Source organism: Drosophila willistoni, assembly GCF_018902025.1.
Source record: "Drosophila willistoni isolate 14030-0811.24 chromosome XR unlocalized genomic scaffold, UCI_dwil_1.1 Seg144, whole genome shotgun sequence".
In the NCBI taxonomy this organism is placed as follows: domain Eukaryota; kingdom Metazoa; phylum Arthropoda; class Insecta; order Diptera; family Drosophilidae; genus Drosophila; species Drosophila willistoni.
The window spans coordinates 8,088,597-8,108,941 of NW_025814057.1; the positions used below are offsets into that span (position 1 = coordinate 8,088,597).

The following is a 20,345-nucleotide window of genomic DNA, read 5'->3' on the forward strand; positions in this document are numbered from 1 at the left end:
CCAATGGATTCCTAATTGCCTATACAATGCTTCTTTCATTAGCATTATCAACATGAATTATGCGTTTTACACAAACTAAACAAATAAATACTGTTATAGCAATTTATATGCAAATTTGTCATGGCCAAAACCTGACAGCAATTATTCAATTTTCCGGCAGATGAGCAACACAGAGTGAGAAAGGAATATGACGATGGAGTAAGAAACCAGAGGGCCGGGGCTAACTTCGACCGCGTCAAAGTTTGTATACCCTTGCAACATTTTTGGTAACTCTTTCCTTACTTATAGCCATCAAAAGTGGAAAAACGTTTAAGCTAAAAAGGCTAATGTTTGCGAAAGAACGGCCTACATAGGAAATAACGAAGATATTGATCAAAGTCACTGTTTTCCACCGATCGTTCCTATGGGAGCTATATGATATAGTTACCCGATCCTTATTAAATTTGGCACAATCATTAACAGATATATTAAACTAACAAATGTTTAATTTGAAACCAATCGCGTCAAAAGTAACGAAGTTATTCACCAAAGTCACTGTTTTCGAAAGATCGTTCCTATGGGAGCTATATGATATAGTCACCCGATCTTGATCAAATTTGGCATAGTCGTTTATATGTGTAATTAACTCACCAATATTAAAATTCACGACAATCGCTCAGAAAATAACGAAGTTATTGACAAAAGTCACTGTTCGTGACTTTGCCTTTTGTATGGGAGCTATATGATATAGTGATCCGATCCGGCTGAATCCGAGATATACAACGCCTGCAGTATAAACAAGCCTACATGCAAAATTTCAGCTCTGTAGCTCTTACGGTCTAGGAGGAGTTTGCGTTGATCCAGACGGACGGACGGACGGACGGACGGACGGACGGACGGACGGACGGACATGGCTATTTGAACTCGTCTCGTCGAGCTGATCAAGAATATATATACTTTATATGGTCGGAGATGCTTCCTTCTATGCGTTGCACACTTTTGACCAAAATTAATATACCCTTTTTGCAAGGGTATAAAAAGGGAGATAGAGATAAAGATGAATACATCATCGATCTCTCGATCGATATCACTGGAGATTCTTCCTCATTGCAATTACAATTTTTTTTTTTTTTTTTTTTTTTACCAATTCTTTTTATTTACAATCTGTCCTTGGACAATCAGTAAATTTGGAGATACATAAAAACATAACAGGAATAGTCGGCTCCACTGAGTCAACTATTATATATAAACTCTAAGTTGTACAGACGAGTAATTAAATCTACTTAAGTATTTATACATGTGTATTATATTTATAGGTATATATATTTATATTTATGTATATGTACATATATAAAACAAAAGTTAAATCCTATTTGGAAGATCTAATATATGTAATCTTTTTAGTCTTCTTGTTGTTATATTATTAAGTAGACCTAGAGCTAATGAGTTTGGGTGGTTGTGCAGTCTGTCAATATATCTAACACTAAACTCTGCTATTTCATCCTTTACAAATGGTATATTAAGGTCCTTATGTATTTCAGCATTGGAAACATACCAAGGTGCGTTAACGATTGTGCGTAGGGTTTTCGATTGATAGCGTTGCATAATTTCAATATTTGATTGGCTCGCGGTTCCCCAAAGTTGTAGCGCATAAGTCCAAACAGGCTTTAATATTGCTTTGTAAAGTCTTACTTTGTTTTCAATGTTAAGCTGAGACTTTTGTCCTAATAGCCAGTACATTTTTTTGGTTTTAATATTCAACTGCTTCTGTTTTTCTTTGATATGTGCCTTCCAGGTTAACCTTCGATCAATATGAATTCCAAGATATTTAACTGAATCTCTTTGGGGGATTTCACAATTGTTTAGTAAGACTTTTGGACAATTTCCTCGTCTTAAGGAGTATGTTGCTTGTACAGACTTTTGCGAGTTAACTTTGATTTTCCATTTGTGTAACCATTTTTCTATTAGGCAAATTTCTCTTTGTAGGTATTCTGTTGTCCTGTTAGGAATGCTGCTTGATGCGATTATCGCCGTATCATCTGCATATGTAGCCACGTTGACATTAGATGCGATAGGCAAGTCAGATGTAAATAATGTATAAAGTACAGGGCCTAAAACACTTCCTTGGGGAACTCCTGCATTTATAGTACATAGGTTAGAGATTTCTCCTTGTTGTCGAACATAGAAATGTCTATTGCCAAGATAAGACTTTAATAACAGATAGTAAGGAGCAGGAAGCCATTTCTTTATTTTATACAGAATGCCATCGTGCCATACTCGGTCAAACGCTTGCTGTACATCAAGGAAAACTACGGAGCAGTATTCCTTATTTTCAAGAGCATTAGTGATTACATTAATTAAACGATGGCATTGCTCATGTGTTCCATGCTGCTTTCTGAACCCAAACTGATGTTCGGGTATGATGGAAAGATCGTCCAACACTGGCAACATTCTTCTCAGCAGTATTTTTTCAAATACTTTGGAAAAAGTAGCCAGCAGACTAATGGGACGGTATGATGAAACGCAGTTTTCTGGTTTATTCGGCTTGGCTATCATTATTATTTCAGCACATTTCCACTGGCTAGGGTAGTGTTCAAGACGAAGAATGGCGTTATAAATAAGTGTCAGGAATTCAATCGACTTACGAGACAAGTTCTTTGCAGTGATACCATCAATCTGATCATACCCGGGAGACTTTTTAGTATTAATTATTTTGAATTCTCCGCAGACTTCTTCGAAGCTGGTTTTTCGAATTGGTAGACTCATTTGATTTGGAGAGTCAAGGAATAATTTTATTTCATCTTCTATACCAGCGTCATGAATATCGTTTGGCTGGAAGACTGTATATAGATGTTGAGCAAAAGCGTTTACTTTTTCTTTTTCAGATTTACACCATGTTCCGTTGATATCCTTGATAGGAACTTTCCTGATTGTTGGGCGTTTCAGATACTTCGTAGCTCTCCAGAGATTGTGTTCTTGATTCGGCGAATGTGGATCTAAGCTCTTTAGATACTCTGTTAGAGATTCTTGCTTTAACTCCAGTAATTTCTTTTTAAGATCTGACGCGGCTTTATTAAACAACGCTTTATCTATTGGACTTCTTGTCTCTTGCCATTTTTTCCTAAGCTTTCTTTTTTGTTTTATTTGACGTCTTACTTCATTTGGTACAGTAAAGTTGTTATTTTGAGTCTCATCGCTTGGGGGTGTACTCCAATAGCTGGCCTCATGAATCGCGTTTGTAAAATTTTCTACAGCAGTATCTATCTCTGATCCAGTTTTTAAAGAAATGTTTAGATCAATTTTTTGATCTAACAAGTATCTGAACTCAGCCACATCAGTTTTGCTTGTTATAATCTTGTATGGGCTTCTCGGATTTTTTTTGATTCGCGTACTATAAGCCATAATTATAGGCGAGTGATCAGAATTTAGGTCCAAACTCTCTGAGATAGCAAGATTTTGCTGTAGGATTCCATTATAAACGACAAAATCCATTAGGTCAGGAATTTTACTGGGATCAGTGGGCCAATATGTAGGTTTACCGGTTGATAAGACACTGAGGCCTTTGCAGATCATAAGGCAATTGATTAGTTTCAACAAGTTAACTGACAAATGATGCAATTTCCTAGCTCCTAGCCCCCCTTTAAAAGCTTAATTAACAACTAAAATAACAAATGAAAGATGAATTTTGCCCACGCAAAATATATACATATGTACATATATCCGATTTGCAGGTGTCAAGTGATATAAAATTTATGCATTTTGCTTATTTAATCGACACATATACAACAAAAAAAAAAAACAAAAAAAATAGAGTTTTACTGAAAGAATCCAAAAGTCAACTATGCATAAGCATAAATATGTTAATACACAAATTTATTATATCATTGAGTTTGTTTGGTAATCAAGTCGACTATTCCATACACTCACTACAAGCAAATGGAACACTGAACTATCAGGAAGACGATAAAATGTTGGTTTCAAATAAACTCAAAGAGTTTTAATCATTCAAAATTATCTACATATGAAAACTTTAGCAATTAGATTTACCTTTGCATAAATATGTATCTCCCAGTAGTATTATTGAAATTTGCTCTTTACATATTCATCTAAAACTAAACAAAAATCGTAAGGGTTTACAAAATATTATTTTTACTGGAGTTAAATTTGATTTTATTTGATTATTATTTGCAAAATTTGTTTTTTTTTTTTAGTCCTCTTATAAGCTATTGATATACTTTAATAGCAATAATGATATAACTTCTAGAAACAGTCTTGTTATTCAATTATCATTACAAGGATCGGTTTATTCAACAATAACATTAAAATAAAATGATTTGTTGTTTAATTTTATTTCCATTTTTGAGAAACTTTGAATGATAACTTTTTTTGGTATTTCAACTTTGAACTAGTAAAGGATCATTAAATCAAAGAAAACACTTTTAAAAGTTAATTTTAGGTTGATTTCGAAATTTTCTTAAATATTTTTACTTAAATTTTGGATTTTTACTTATGCTAAATAAATGCCAATCGTATAATGTTATATAATAGATACACAATACTTTGAATTCAAACTAACAAATTCTTCACTAAAATCTCTTATTAATTGCTATGCGAATATTGAAGCAAAGAATTTTGATATTTTCCAATAAATTTATGAGCGTTTAAATCATTTTATCGATGCAAATAATATTCCTAAACTGTCTTGATCCAAACAATTTGAATAAGCAAATAAATAAGTCAGCCAAGTTGGATGAAATTTTGTGGTTGAGTGGAAGCACAGACTTTGCACACAGACATGGAGGCACACACACACACACACACGCACACACATACACTCTGATGACTGGACTGGTCGAGCCGTTTAGCCGATGCTTCTAATGTTTTATAATGTTTAACTAATATTATTAACATTGTCAATTCGCTGCCGAACATCGTGGAGGGTGTTTCATTCCCCACACAGACACACGGACGCTTGCTCGAAAAGCAATAACAAATAACAACAAATAATTCTTGAAACGAGAAACGCGTCGCCGTGTTCCAATATACATACATATATATAGAAAAGAAAAAAAATTAAAATAAATAAATAAATATAAATAAAATTTGAATATAATATTTATATGATTCTTTTTTTTTTTGTTTTTATTTTTGTTTATATTGAGACGTGAATTAAATAAAATAAATTATTCGAAAATGAGCCTAAAATTGATAGCCATCAATTGTGTTGTAAGTGAATAACAAACAAAAGTGCTTAAACAAATTGAAATGCAATTAATATACAAATTGATTATGATTATGATTCAACATTTTAAGCTTCTGGCCATAATTGTGGGCGAGGTGCAGTCGGCAGTTACCACAGTGCGTCCATATAAGTTTGGCTTTACCATCGATGAGCAGCAGCATCGGGCCGAGAAGAGAGGTAAGTTTTGTGATTTGATATTGGAAAAGACCTAAAGAAAATTTCTAATCGAATCTGTCCGAATAGAGCTAACTTGTCTAAGAGGAAACCAAAAGAAATTGTAGACTTGTACCCCTCAAAAATTTTGAAATGTCATCATCAGATTATTGACTAGTAGAAATTGAATATAAAGTACTTGATGGGATAATAAAAGATTCTAACAAATATCCTTAACATATTTTCCAACTTTCAAAGTAATTTCAAATGACAAAAAGTTCTAGGATTTGACTTTAGTGAAACGTTTGCCATTTTGAATATTTGTTTCGCGAATTTCATTATATACATAGTATACAATATTTACGATCTTCAGCATTAACTAGGAACTAGAAACCAATCAGCCAACTTGCAGAGGTTGCTTTGTTTTTTTTTTTGTTTGTTTGTTTGCACATTCAACAAGTTGCTCAATTTGGTGTGGTTTTTGTTGTTGTGTGTGATAATTTGAAATCTGGACCTCAACTCTGGCATTTCATATTGCCCAGAATATTATACTTATAAATATTGAAATATTTTAAAGAAAGGAAAACCATAAATAAGGCAAACGTGAATCCAAAAAAAAAAAATTAAATCAAAATTCTAAAATCAAAATCAAGCTACATGTTATGCTAATTATAATTTCGTTGCGTTGATAGTCGTTTCGTTTTTCTTTTGAAAACTTTATTACCAATTCAGCAGCATAAAAGCGACAAGAAAACAGCAAACATAACGAGCGGATGATTCTTTATTCATAATGTGTGTATACCCTTGCCAAAAAGGGTATATATCATCAGCTATTTATCATGTAGAAGCAGGAAGTCAATGGTCAAAAGTCTTTTAAAAGATCTTGATGTTTGTTTTTGAGCATATGAAACTGCAAAGGATAGCAATTTCGACATTGAAATATAGAGTCATTAAATAAAAGTTTTAGACTAGAGTAAGATAACAAAAATTATGCTTCCTGGTTTTTTTGAGTGTTACTCAATTTTCACAATGGAAGATCATTGAACCCGTGAAATCAATGGAGTAAACCTAAAGTTAGATCCTCGACTTACTCATTTACACAAGAAAATACTTAATTTAAGTTAAGTATTTAAGGCCATACTGAAACATATTTATGAAAGTAATTATAATTATGAAAGTTATGAAATATACAAATATTAAATTGGAAGCTTAATTTTCTGGAATACTATAACTAAGTTTGTTTAGATACTTTAATTATTAAATATTTATTTATTTTTGATACTAGTTTTATAGATAGAATAAAGAAAGATCCTGCTCTAGTATTCCCATACTAGTTAGATAAGATAAGTTGGGTCTATACAACAAAACCGGAAAAAGTTTCATAGTTTCATAGTCCTCGATAATTTGGCAAGATAGTTTGGTCTAAGCCCTAGAGAGTACAAATAGGTTGGCCATAATAAAAATTGAAAATTCTATTCATTTGTTGTTGTTGTCTAATTGTTAATTGGCAGATGGCTCAGAATCCTAAGCATTTCAATTGCTGGTGACCCCTGATAGTCAGTTTTAATGTTGATATTGTGGTTGTTATTGCTTTTTGCTGGCAATTGCATAAGCATTGCAACAAAAGTCAAAAGTTATTTATTATTTTGTTGCCTTTTTTTGGCTAAAGTTGCAGCAGCAGCTGCCACTTGTTGACTGGTTGGTTGGTTGATTTTTTTTTTGGTTGCTAGCTTTGCTAGGTGGCTAACTGGCTGACTGTCTCGAATGACTAAGGTGACATGGCATCTCTCATTTACATACATCTTCACTGTGTATCTTTTGGTGTCAATATAAATAACGTTGAATGAACGCATCAATGTCTAATGGTTCTAATTAGCATCATTAACCGATATCTCTCTCTATATATTTTTTGTTTTTGTATCATTCTCATCATTTTGCAATGCACGTAAGGAAATATCGAGATATTAAAGAATAAATATGGCAATTAGTTAGCTTTCGAAACAATTAAGGAAATAATATCTAAGTATATGTTTAGACAGCCTATTTTAATTTCATCTGCGTCCCATAAGGAAAAAGTCAAGAATACATGGTGTAATCTAAACTCCTTAATGACTGGGAAAATCAGGGAAATTTTAGAAAGAATCATATTAAACTAAGCAAATGGACTACATACAAGTTTTGGATCTAGTGATTAAAGTCATCATATAATTTTTAGTTATGCAACAAGTTAATCTAAGAAATTTAAAAAATATTTAAGCCGATCCAGTAATTCTATATTATTCTCAAAAAAAAGAACGTATCTTCCTTTAGCTTCGTATAACTTTGACATTTTTCATCGACTTATTTGTTAAATGTATTATTAATTAGCATTTCAAATTAAATTAGATATGCTATCTATTTTATATACTTCTGAATTTGAGTCGTATAAAATGTTATAGAGTTTTAATTTATGATCCGACAAAATTGTTGAAACTCTTTGGTTTTGTTTGTCTATCTACTAGTTTTCCATTTTAATGGCTCCATAAACTTGATAGTAGGTTTAATTTTATCGATGAGCAAATTGTGTGAAAATAATCTTAATATACGAAAAAAAAAATGGTAAAAAGTTGAAACACTTTAAAAGAAATCGATCTTGACAAATGCCAGCAAAGAGAAAAAAAATAAATACAATAAATACATATATGAAATAAAATTGATCACACCCTAAACTCACTTTGTATAATTGGCAAATATCAAATATAAAACAATCGAGAACCGTTACGAAACGTGTTAACAAGTGGCAAGCGACTAAGTATAACCTGTTCTCATTTTTTTTTTTCTTCTTCAAAGGCCAAACGAGTGGAGGCGGCAGAGTTAATGGTGTTTGAGGTGGAGGTGGTTGATAGTGAAGGCTACATCCTGGACCTCTTTCTGACCATAAGGAACATTTTATTACCAGTTTTTATAGACCAACATAAAAATGTTTATGTTTTTTGCGTAGGTAGCTGAAAATCTTGAGATGATTTTAATAATAATAATGTTGATGATGATGATGACGTTGATGAAAGAGCAACGGCATGCTTTAGAGGGAGAGGGGAACTGGCTTAAACAAAATTATACATACATACATATATACACATCATTATCGATACAGTTTATTAGATCTTAATCTTTTTATGGGCCCGGCCCAGCAGGTTATTATTGAATAGAATACAAGCAAGTAAAAATATTCGGCATAATTCGAATTCGCATTCATAATGAAAGTGAACATAATAATATTTAGCCATACATTCATACACGTCTACGATTCTTAAATCTAATCTGGTTTGTTTTGCTTTTGCTTTTAAACAGATGAACGAGGCATTGTTATGGGTGAATTTGGATTCATCACTGCCGATGGCATTTATCATGTTACGGTCTATGCCACAGATGAGGATGGCAAATTTCGTATAATATCAATGAAAAGTTATCCATATGCGGGACCAGTAACGCCTAGTAAGTAAATCTATCGATTTCTACAAACAGATTAAGTCTCTTGCGTTTGGAACTACCAAAAAAAAGGAAGAGTTAATCATCAACTTGCCCTGTGCTTCATCTCTCCATCTTTTCATTCATTTTCATTCATTTTCATTCAATTGTGGAAACTCTACTTCACTTTTACTCTCTGTCAACTTTATCCACTTCTGATTAATAGCCCTTCGATTTAGTACTTACAATTTAGATATCTGTACTTCTCCTTTCACAGAGTTAGCAGTGCCAGCTATAACAACGACAACAAGTACCTCGACAACGACAAAGGCCACACCACTTCAAGCCAGTTTACCTAAATATAATTTCAATACGGAAGCCTGTTCAGGTTGTTTCTTGAAGAAAACTCCAGTGCCAACACCAGTGCCCAAGACCGAAATTCGTACGCTATCACAACCGCTGCCACCATCAGCTGAGACAGATGATTTTCCAGGTAAGCTGGCGGCCAATTTGCCACAAGGACAGCAACAAACGGATCGTGGTCTCAATGTGCAATTGCCATTCCGAGCATCCATTGCTCAGACCATTGATGTGGCCACACGATTGGGTGGTGGTCTTCCCTCTACACAGACACAATACAACACAAAACAAACGACACCCAAACAGCAGCAGCGCATTGACCAGGGCATAGAACTGGCCATGACAACCTACACCCATACCAAGGCCGAGGTCACTGGCCATGTGAAAAGTCAGACCCAACATAAATCAGAGGCTAACGGCGCCAGTCGGCGTACCATGGTTGACTATGCTGTCGGTGTTAGCCATCCAACGAATGGTCTACCCGATGCCTTTAACTATGTATCGAAAGAGCATCAACAGCAAACTACATTGTCACCCCTTCATATCCAATTGAATGCGAATGCTGTCAAGGATGCTGGCAAATATATCGATAATGGAGCAGTGTCATCGTTGGTTGACCTCAAAGATCAATCCAATATAAAACCGGCCTCAAAAGCAGCAAATCAAGTGCCAATATTTGCTGTTCAATCGAATGCTTTTGCTCCTGGCAAAGTTGTTGGACATTTGCATGAACCTTTGGCTAGTCACACCTCACCAGTTCTTAGCCCACATCCACTTTCGGTATCTGCTGCTGCACAGAACCCCAAACACAATGCCAACCCAGTACACCAAGCACAAGCACACGCACAACAACACCAACCACACACACAGCTAACCCAGAGTTCGAATCAACAACAAAATCAACGTTTGAGTAAGCCACAAATTTGTCAAATTATTAGCCTAACTAAATGTAGGGATTATAATTATAAGTAAAGTCAATTTTTTGTCGCTTTTGGACTATGCTTTGGGTAGTTAAGGTATTTTTTTCCTATCTCCTATGTACTTGATTAAGTAATCAATCAATTGTGAGCTTCTAAGAAAAAGTTTATTACTAGGCATAGGAAAGGAATAATTCTTTTGATACGATGCTTATATAATTTTCATTATTATTCAATTAGATAAACCATCTTCGTCTGGTGTGGCAGCACCAGCATTAACTGGAACTGTGGGCGGTAAGTCCTTTGGTTATCCTCAAATATCCTTAAGCCTAAAGCTTTTCTTTTCACTTGTAGCGAATACACAAACCGCAGCCAAGACACCAATCACATCAGCAGTGACAGCAACCAGAATTGGAAGTCCCTTGAGTGGAGGAAGTCCAGCAAATGTGGGTGGCAGTCGTTTGGGTGGTGGAAATTCATTGGGTGGAACTAAGCCTGGTGCTGGTACAAATGGTGGTCCATCAAGTGGAGGTAGTCCTGTGGGTGGAGCAAATGGAAATCACTTGGGTGGTGGTGGTTCAGCAGGAGGCAATAGACCGACAAGTGGAATCAGTGCTGGCAGTGGTGGCAGTCGTGGAGCCAGTGCCACCATATCGAATGAAACCGGTGATCTATATAAATTCAAATACTTGCTCGACTATAATGGCCACGAGGAGACGGGCAGTCGCAATGGTGACAAACAGGGCAATTACTTTGCCATTGGCGAGGATTCCGTGCTCAGGACCATTGAGTATATAGCCAATGAGTTTGGTTACCAACCTCATGTCAGTTGGCAAAAATTGGATACCAAGGATGCCCAAGCCTTGCCCGAGGAGAATTCCCTCAAACACTACGAGTTCAAGTGGTTTAACAAGGCAGAATGAAGAATTTCAACAAAATAAATTGTAAATATATAATAACTAAACCAGCTTTTGTAATATTTCGTACAAGAATAAAAATAATAAAAATACATAAAAAAAAAAAAACAATAACAAAAAATTTAAACAAGAAAAGGTGAAACGAATTTTTTAAATTTTGGATTTTATTTGTTTCGCTTTTTCGACTTAAATCAACTAAATTCTTATGGGGGATTTTTCGGTGTGTTGGTTTTTTTATCTTTATTTTTTGTTTTCTTCTTTTAATATTCTTATTTAATTATTTTGTTGGTTGGTTTTGTTCATGTTGTTTTTTATTTTGTTTTTTTTTTTGTATTTTTTTAAGTTACATTCATAAAAACAAATCGAATACCTGTAGGATAGGATGTTAATTTGCTTTGTTATTTCATTAATTACTCATAAAACTGGCATGCCTGGCCTGTATGTATACATATATTTGTATATATATATATATATATATATATATAATATATAATATATAAAAAAAAACTTTTACATTCAGAATTTAAAAAGTGTATACATTTAGATTCATTAGATTTAAGTTTTTCATTTTGGGTTTTCTCAAATACACACAAATTGAAATAGTTTTACATTGATTTTTATATATAATGTGTATTTGTATTATTAAATATTCAAGTTCTTAAAATTGATTTTGTTTTTTTTTTTTTTTGTTTTTCCTTTTACACACAGAGTTTTTGGGTTTTCACTAGTTTTTTTTGTTCATTTTGTTTTTTTTTCCTTTTTTATCTTATAATTTTTGTTTTCTGATTAGTTGTATATATATATATATGTACATATGTGTACATACATATATATATATATATATATGTTTCTGGGTTTTTTTTACGATGTTTTTCATTATTTTAAAAAGTATATGTAAGAGTTTTAACTGTACAATCAACTATCACAGTCAACCATCTTGAAAACAAACCAAATAATACTAAAAAAAAAAAAAAAAAAAATGATGTATGTATCTATATTATATGAAATCTACTTTGTCGAGAGCACTTTAAGTAAATTAATTACTCAAAACATAATACTTGTTGTATTTATTTGAAATATCAAGTACGTTTAATGCATACAAAAAGTAATGAGAGCCGAAGAGAATTGAATCTACTAGTGAAATTGAACATGGAACATGGTTTCATGGTTGAAAATTTCTAAAGATGTCGTTTTTGCTTTTCATAATATTGGACACTGTGGAAATAGAATTCTTTGAAATCTTACAATATACATATGTATGTATCAATATTTCCATGTAAAAGAAATTCCAAGAGCTTTAAATCAGATAACTATATGTCGAGCTCCCATATCTTTAAAAAAAAATTGCCACTTCAAATTGATTTTATATGAATTTTGATATACTTTGCATCATTTAGCTGCGAAAGAAGGTTTTTTTTTTTTGTTGTTTATTATTTTAAGATGTTTTCCATACTACTTAAAAAAAATAATTTTTAATTAGCTTCCGATGGACTCGATCGGTGGAAACGCGAAGGATACATTGAAAATTTGTCCACTGGTTCTACTTTAATTGTTTGTTTTGTTTTGCTTTTTTGCGACAATGATATATAAATGTTTAAGTTGTTCTTTCTTTTTTTTTTTTTTTTTTTTGTTTGGGAAAGGAAGTTGTAGTTATGTCTCCAATTGAAGGAGAAAGAATTTCATTTTGTTTTTATATTTTTTTGTTAGGGAAGTTTTTCTTTGCTAGACACTGAGAAAAGTATTTCTAATTTCTATAACTACTTTTATTTGTTTTTTGATTTATTAGAAAGTTAACTCTTAATAGTAACAACGACAAACTAGACTATAGACTTACCGCACACAGCCACACACTCATACATACACATACACAACACATACACTCATACAGTCACACAAATACACTGAAATTCACAGTCTCACGCCTAAAATACAATTTTGGTTTGTCTTTTTTTTTTTGGGGTTGTTTCTTATACTAAAAAAAAAAAATTTTCGTTTTTGGTTTCATGTATTTTTTTATACATGTTTTTGTTGTTGTTCTTCTTCTTCTGGTGGTTTTGGTTACATGTTATTTTGTTTTTTTGTGTTCTTTTTTTTTATTTTACAATAAAAACGTTGCCTGTTCACCGCTTTGTTTCATGTCCAAGTAATCGTAGAGAGCCCTCTCATTGCTAGAGCCATAATTATGGCCAACCGAAGATGACGGATGGGGCGGTAGTTGGGGGGGTGGTGGATGCGATGCATGAAGATGATGGGGTGGTGGGAGTGTTGGTGCTGCTGTTGGTGCTCCTGCAGCGGCTGCAGCAACTGCCGCTACTTGTGGGGCCAATGGAGAAGAATGTGGCGGATATGGCGATAAATTGTCCAGACCAGAGACAGCCGCTGAGACTGCAGCTGCAGCTGCCGCCGGCGGTGATGGACCAGCGCTCATGGTCAGCCCAAACTTCTCCAGATGGCATCATTTGAGAAGTGTCGGCAAACTGGAATTCATTAGACGATTGCCGACAACCAGGGAGTTGAGTGTTGAGCTGCTGCCACCCATGCCAACACCCACTCCCACTCCGACGCCAACGCCCACGCCCATGCTGGCCAGGCCGCCAATCGAACCGAAGCCAGGTGCTGTTGGTGTGGCGGTTCCACTGCCCGTTGCTGAGCTGCTTGTGACCAGAGAGCCAGTGTTTAGATTGCCATTGCTGGAGCTAGAGGCAAAGCCGCTCATTCCCGATGTTGTTCCGCCGCCGCCGCCACCTACACCGCCCACAGTTCCGCCACCACCTGCTCCTCCACCACCACCACCAGATGTGCCGCCTCCACTGCTGCCCATACCTGTAGATGTTGTTGTTGTTGTTGTAGAGCCACTGCCACTTCCACCGCTGCCGCCGCCACCGCCGCCAATGCCTGTTGCTGAGGCCGTGGCGATGGCATTGCTTTCATATTAGAAGGCCCCACCAGACGATGATGGTCATGCGTAGTGTGGATAACTGCTCAGATGCGGCGCCACATGCGAGGGCGTCACATGACCCATCGAATGCGGCTGATACAAATTTGTTGCCGGATTACCCCAATTGCTCCACGATGCGGCCGATGGAAAGATGGAGGCTAAAATGCATAAACGTTTCGTTAGACCAACTGAAGATCACGAGACAGGGAGCTTGCACACTTACCCGATGACGATGTCATGCCATGATGTGGACTCATAAAGGAGCTCAATTTGGCGCTATGATGATATGGTGTCATAAATAGATCGCTCTGATACTTATAGGTGGGATCACTGGCCGCCGGTTGTGTGGCCGCTGCAAGACCTTGAAAATCAAATTTATAGGCATAACGTTTGCCATGCACCTTGGTCATGATATTCTTGTCGTAGTAATATCTGCAAAAACATCAAGAACGGAAAGCAAAAACGAAAGGTTAGACAAATCACGGCCAAAGTAAAAATCCTCCCTTAGGGAGTCTCAATGTCTTTTCTGAATGCTTCTTTTTTCTGTTTTTGGTCTGGAGGGGTGGAGTGTTGATAATGTGTGAGAAAGTCAAATAGACAAACAAAAGCCACTGCTGTTCCCCTCTTCTCTCTTCTCAGTTGTGGACACAATAAATAATTACAAAATAATGTACGCTTTATGCGTTTTAAGTTAATTTGATGACATTAAGCGATTTTAGTGTTCTCGGCTTGAGCTCGGGCTCGGTCTTGGTCTTGGTCCTGGTGTCCCCTGACAGCAATTAAAATGCGTCCATGCGTCCAAAGTCAAATAGTACAGAATTATATTGCTTGCCTGGCAAATTATTGAGAATTCTTCTTCTATATTCTATTCCATTCATTTTCACTTTTGGGCACACGGCCAATACGATGGCGAATAATTTATATCATGACTGAGACAAGAATTCCATAAACTACCAGAATGTAAACAAGCTTAAAGTAAATGTTGAAAAAAAAAAACATTTAATTTCTTCTTAAAGTCAAAGCTTTGCAATACATAACTAAGAGGGTCAGTTGAAAGTTCAAGCATTTCATGTTTAAGTTCTAGATTCTAAATTTAAGGAACTTCTTTGTATACATATCTTTGTCCTAGTCTAAATCAGATGTTAAGATTATAAAATCGGGCCTTTAGTGTGCAGATAATAACCTTAATATACCATTTACCCCTTTTATTTGTGGTATACATAAGTATTTCAGAAACTGGCATCAAATCATAAAGAAAATAAAAACATAACTTAATAAAAGACATTTTAAGAAAATCTTTAAAAAGTTATCCATATTTTGATTTGTTTTTAATTGAAAATTGTTTTATAGAATTTGACACGAAAGATCTTTCTCTTTAAAGGAAAATGTGTAGTTATATTTGAAAGCCAAAACAAACGCAAAGGATTATTAACCCATTATCCATTTATCTCAACGTCATATAATAATATGAAAAGTTAAAGTCCTCTTTGAAAACAATATTTCTCTAAATATTACAATCTTTTACTAACTAAGATTCTTAAATTAATGAAAAGAATCTAAATATGTATATGGACCAAATCAAAGTTTGAAATTTGAGAGTAATTTGTTCGAGGGGAAACAAGAAAATATTCCATACTTTAAACAGAGTCGTACTATATCTTTTAAACATATTGAATGAAATGGTTTTAGTTAAGCAATCCGCTCTAACTACTCTAAACCTATGCAGTGTCATATGCATTCATCGAAGGTTATTCAACGGTCAATTTGCTAAGCATACAACCATTTGGGAATTGGCTTCTATTTAGACAACCATCCTACATCCCACATCCTTTTCTTATGTATATATGCACAACTGGCAACCCTTTTAACCATTGCTGGCTGGCTGCTTCTTCATCTTGTCAACTGTCACTTGCAATCATCTAGAGCAACTCATCGTCGTCATTGATGTCGTCTTTCTGTCTTGCCAATGAAGCGTATTCAAGTGGAAAAATCCATTCTCACCATTTGCTAGCCAATTTTCTCACATGTAAATAAATGTTAAAAAGTCTACAATAGAAGCAAAAAGACGTCAAGAAAAAAAGTAAAAAACCAAAATCAGAGCAGAGAAATCCTTTTTGATGTGTGTGCAGGAAGCCTCAGTCATGTCCTTTTTTCTGTTTTTTTTTCTGTGTTTTTTTTATGCGCATTTCAACTCAATTGAACACAAGAGACTCGGCTTTCATCATGTTTACTCTTTGCAGATGTGCATATGTATGTGTGAGTGTCTGTGTGTGTAAATTATCCTTCTAAAGACAACAAGGACAAGTGCTTTAATGCTTCATTTGGCTTGTTTGTACACAGCCCGGTCCAACTGCTGGCCTTTTGTTAGCCCAAAGCCCAGACTCGAAATGGTTTTACTTTAATCCTTTTTACACTCGATCTCTGTTGTCCTGCCTTTGCCTGCCTGATTGTGTCCTATTGATTGGCTTTGATTGTTTGAGCTGAATGGGCAAAATATACTGACACACACACACACACATACAAACAAACGAACAGGACCTTTTGTTTCTGCAACTGTTTTTCAAAATTTTTTTCTCTCTTTTTTCTCTCTTATATGTATATTTTGTTTTTGTTTTCTTTTTTTTTCTTGTTGTAATTTATGGCTTTAATTGGCATAATTTATGGCTAAAAGCGCAAAAGGAATGGTAAAACTGCACGCATTATGCTAATTTGAGTGCATTGTAAATTTTCCCTCTTTGTTTTTGCAATTTTTGCGTTACGGTTAACAGGAAATCTATGTGGACAATTCGCTGAAACGTTGAACGAATTGACTTATGAAGGAAAATTTTATGTGGCACTTGGCCTAAATCAAATTTCATCTACGAAATTATATTTGTATTGAATTCTGTTTGATTGCCTTGCTCTCTCGCTCTCTCTCTCTATCTCTCCCTCTCTTAAAGCATTTCAAGTTTATTTGTTATTATTATTATTGAATTTTTTTTTCTTCTGTTGTTGCTAAACCACGCCCCATCAAATTGAGTTCAATAAACGTTTACTTATGGTCGGTTTTGCTTTATATATGTATTCTCTTTTTTGGGGTAATTTGTGTTGGTTTTTTCGCTGGTTGTTGTCATCATCAGCGACTAATCAGTTGTTGATGAGTTCGATTGCCCATATGCCAGTATTTGTATGGACTAATTAGGTAACAGTCGAGTGCACAGATTAGCCACCCCAAATGCCAAAGCAAGGATCAACTGTTTTGCTCTAATATATCTCTCTTCTACATGTTCTTTTATCTTTTGCTCTTGATGATAGAACAAGGATAATTTTGCTTTACTTTGAACCAAAGTCTTTTACAGAGTCTCACAGAAAACCAATCCAAAATATATATAACTTTTATTTAGTTGCGATTACAGAAATATTTCAAATTTTCAAACTTTTGTTTAACAACTTTATGAAAATAAAATAGAAACCAATTGGCTTCAACATAGGTTTATATCGTTCAAATTAAATCGCAAGACTACAACATAAATCATTTTTGTTTAAAAGGTTAAAAAGGTAATTCCCCTGAATTCTGAAAAATTTATGTACTCATGTTTGAAACTTACCTCAAGGCTCGACTCAATTTGTCATAGTTCATATTTGGCTTGGATTTACGTTCGCCCCAACGACGGGCCACCTCATCGGGATCGGTTAGCTTGAATTCACCGTTTGTACCCTCCCAGGTGATGCAGGTGGCATTATTTGAATCCGACAGCAGTTCGAGCAGAAATTGCCATAATTGTATCTGTCCAGAACCTGGAAAAGAGAAATCAAAGTCAAATATTTAATGTTAGTCTTTTGGCAACAAAAACTTAAATGTCCATCAAAAAAGCATATCCTCCTTACCAATTCAAAAGGAACGTATATACATACATATATACAAATATATTTACTAATATTAAGTATGAGAGTGTGTGTGTGTTAGTTTTTGTGTGTGGTCAGAAAATGTAAGCATTTTGTGGCATGCAAACGAGCCATAAACCATTTCCTTCTCAGCCATGCTGCGATTTTAGTTGGTCAAAAAAAAAAAAGAAAGAAAAAAAAACGAAACCCAAAAATCCTGCTGACTGGTTTGTGATGGCTTGATGTTTTGCTTTCTTGGCTGGTTTTAGTAGTTTTGTAGACACGACGGGGGTTTAAGTAATCTATATTCAGGGGGTTTTCTTTTCCCCTCCCTGTCTCTCTCTTTCTTTCTCTTTCGCAAGATATTATTGTAGCGCAACGGAAATGGCATTGCATGTAAGTGTAATGGTTTCAGAAATAAGACACTTCCACTCATTGATACCAAAAATGAAAGAAATTTTCTCTACCTCCAAATGTTTTCAGAGTTCTTTATTCAAAACTTTTCATTGTTAGTTAGAAACTTTAGTAACCTTTCGTTTTAGAGTCCTAGATTACAAGATTCTTTCTTAATGTTTGCCAAGTTTCAGCTAAGGAGATAGTCGATTGTCTTTAAGATCCTCTAAAGATAGAAAAATCGCTGATTCAACTTATGAGAACTCTAAATTAAGATTAAATGTAGATTTTTCATGCAATTCTCATAAATCTCTAAATTCCTTTCATAAATACACAATATTTATCTAAAGCTCTGAAAGGGCTTTAAATGAATGAGGTAAAAAAGGAGGACATTTGAATTGATTTAGCGAAGAGAGACCATGAAACCATCTTAACTTCCTTCCACTGTCGTTTTTTTTTTCTTGTTCCTTTTTTTGATTTGACCTATGACTTTTTGGCACTCCCCCGAATTTCTTTAGTTTTTTGTTCTTTTTCCTTTGTGCGTGCTAAAAACATTTACAAAATTATTATTGTATATATTGTGAGCCAAATTCGCCACGCATTCAACGCAGACATCATAAATCGCTTAATCATTTGGCAATTAGAGGCCGGGAAGAAATTCTGCCTCCCTTCCCCCACCCACCATTCCGCCACATCCCCCCCTCAAAACGTCCTTTCTATTTTTGCTGGATGTAGTTGCCATGAGGCATAAAAAAAGGGCGCACACTGAAACTCATTGGGCTCGAGGGTTGGCAGCTGTATAGTATAGTATATATAGTAGGAGAGACGACACAGTAAATCTGTCCCAAGTCTGGAAAACATTTGTTGGTAGTGGCTTGGCTTGGCTTGGGTGGTGGTGGCTTAACTCTGCTCATGTGTGAGAACGTCATGAATATTGCGTTAATTGCAAATCATGGCCAAGTGAATGTGTTAAGTGCCAACACCGACGACGACGGAGACGACGACGACGATGACGACGACTGACGATGATGAATGATAATTGTTGACGGGGCCCACGAGGGAAGACATTTAGAGACGACTTGGGTGTGTGTGTGTGTATATAAAGAATATATGGGCGTGGGTGTAAGTGTGGGCGTGGGCGTGGCTGCTGGGCCGGGCAATTGACACGCTATTAACTCCAAGAACAAAAGGCTTTTGGTATTGTCCTCTTTTGATTGCTGTTAACAACATTGTCATTGGACAGACCAAAGAATGAACAATTGTCACTTGAACAAAGCAAAAAAAAAAAAAAAGGAACCAGAAAAATGGAAAGGGTTAGAAGGGCTTTCAGTATGGCTTGTTTAACAAAAGATTATCCAAAAACAGGACATGAGTTTTAAGGTTTTTTGAAACCTTTTGATCCACAAACTACTTGCGATTTGAATGGAATTGAATACTTTACACAGCCAACATTTGAATTTGTATGGAATTTACTTTAATCATAAGTTCTTAATTTGATGTAGAAATTTTTGTTGAGCCTCTTTTCGTGCTGTTAAAAAGCTTACCCAAAATGGCGTTAAAATTGAAAATAAAACAAAAATATGCCAATTTAATAAAAACCGTCGAAAAAAGATGGCAGAAAACGGAAGTAATTAGCAGAAGCAGTCAAGCCAATGCAAGAAAGAAAACAAAACAAAAAAAAAAAACACGAAAAAAAAGGAGGAAAAATTAAGGGAAAATGTCTTTGATGTGAACTGCTCTTTGAGCCTTTTTAATTATGAAAAGTTTTTTATTTTTTTTTTTGTTTTCTGTTGGTTTTTGTAGCTTGGCAATTATGTGACAGCTAACTAAGGCAATCCTTTTGCCCCACTATCCCTATGCGGTAAGGTTTTTCTTGCTTTTTTGCATGCAACTTGCAGAAGCGAGGCTCACATACATACACACATGCAAATGAGGTAGGCTAAGGCAAAGTGTTGGTGTTGGCCAGTCTAAAAAGAAACACAGTGTATAGAGAATGAGACCGGACTTGGCTAACAAAGCGGTTCCGTGTCGAAAGGAAGCCATAATTAATCAAAAACAGCATTTTTGCCACCCAAAAAGCGAAAGCGCAGTCTTTCTAGCCAACTTCAAGTTGAAGTTTAGAATCAGATTCCCCA

The 20,345-nt window shown here is 35.0% G+C and overlaps 3 protein-coding genes across 9 annotated transcripts in view; 2 read left to right on the forward strand and 1 right to left on the reverse strand.

The window, feature by feature from the left end:
- Positions 1-5,172: 5,172 nt before the first annotated feature.
- On the forward strand, positions 5,173-11,061 carry LOC6639479 (protein lethal(3)malignant blood neoplasm 1). Its single transcript, XM_023180241.2, has 6 exons — positions 5,173-5,205; positions 5,293-5,398; positions 8,705-8,838; positions 9,101-9,314; positions 10,339-10,392; positions 10,453-11,061. Exons 1-6 carry the CDS (start codon positions 5,173-5,175, stop codon positions 11,019-11,021), a joined length of 1,110 nt encoding a protein of 369 aa, XP_023036009.1. The 3' UTR covers positions 11,022-11,061.
- A 2,150-nt stretch (positions 11,062-13,211) lies between these two features.
- Positions 13,212-13,951, forward strand: LOC124460696 (leucine-rich repeat extensin-like protein 3). Its single transcript, XM_047012111.1, has 2 exons — positions 13,212-13,444; positions 13,525-13,951. Exons 1-2 carry the CDS (start codon positions 13,212-13,214, stop codon positions 13,949-13,951), a joined length of 660 nt encoding a protein of 219 aa, XP_046868067.1.
- Positions 13,952-13,971: 20 nt separating this feature from the next.
- Positions 13,972-20,345, reverse strand: part of LOC6639478 (DNA-binding protein D-ETS-3) — a 33,562-nt gene continuing 27,188 nt past the window's right edge. For all 7 annotated transcript variants that reach the window (XM_047012062.1, XM_015179089.3, XM_047012064.1 and 4 more), the window contains 3 exons: positions 17,541-17,730; positions 14,177-14,385; positions 13,972-14,111 (listed from right to left, as the gene is read on the reverse strand). In XM_047012062.1, coding sequence (XP_046868018.1) covers positions 13,975-14,111; positions 14,177-14,385; positions 17,541-17,730 — 536 coding nt within the window. In that variant the 3' untranslated portion in view covers positions 13,972-13,974. The remainder of the gene's footprint in view (positions 14,112-14,176; positions 14,386-17,540; positions 17,731-20,345) is intronic.

What these genes read in the sequence shown, in the direction of transcription:
- LOC6639479 (XM_023180241.2), top strand. Translation starts at nt 5,173, where the DNA reads ATGAGCCTAAAATTGATAGCCATCAATTGTGTT. An exon ending in GCATCGGGCCGAGAAGAGAG is followed by an intron (nt 5,399 to 8,704) that starts GTAAGTTTTGTG and finishes GCTTTTAAACAG; the next exon opens with ATGAACGAGGCATTGTTATG. An exon ending in ATTAACTGGAACTGTGGGCG is followed by an intron (nt 10,393 to 10,452) that starts GTAAGTCCTTTG and finishes TTTCACTTGTAG; the next exon opens with CGAATACACAAACCGCAGCC.
- LOC124460696 (XM_047012111.1), top strand. Translation starts at nt 13,212, where the DNA reads ATGACGGATGGGGCGGTAGTTGGGGGGGTGGTGGATGCGATGCATGAA. An exon ending in GTGATGGACCAGCGCTCATG is followed by an intron (nt 13,445 to 13,524) that starts GTCAGCCCAAAC and finishes GCCGACAACCAG; the next exon opens with GGAGTTGAGTGTTGAGCTGC.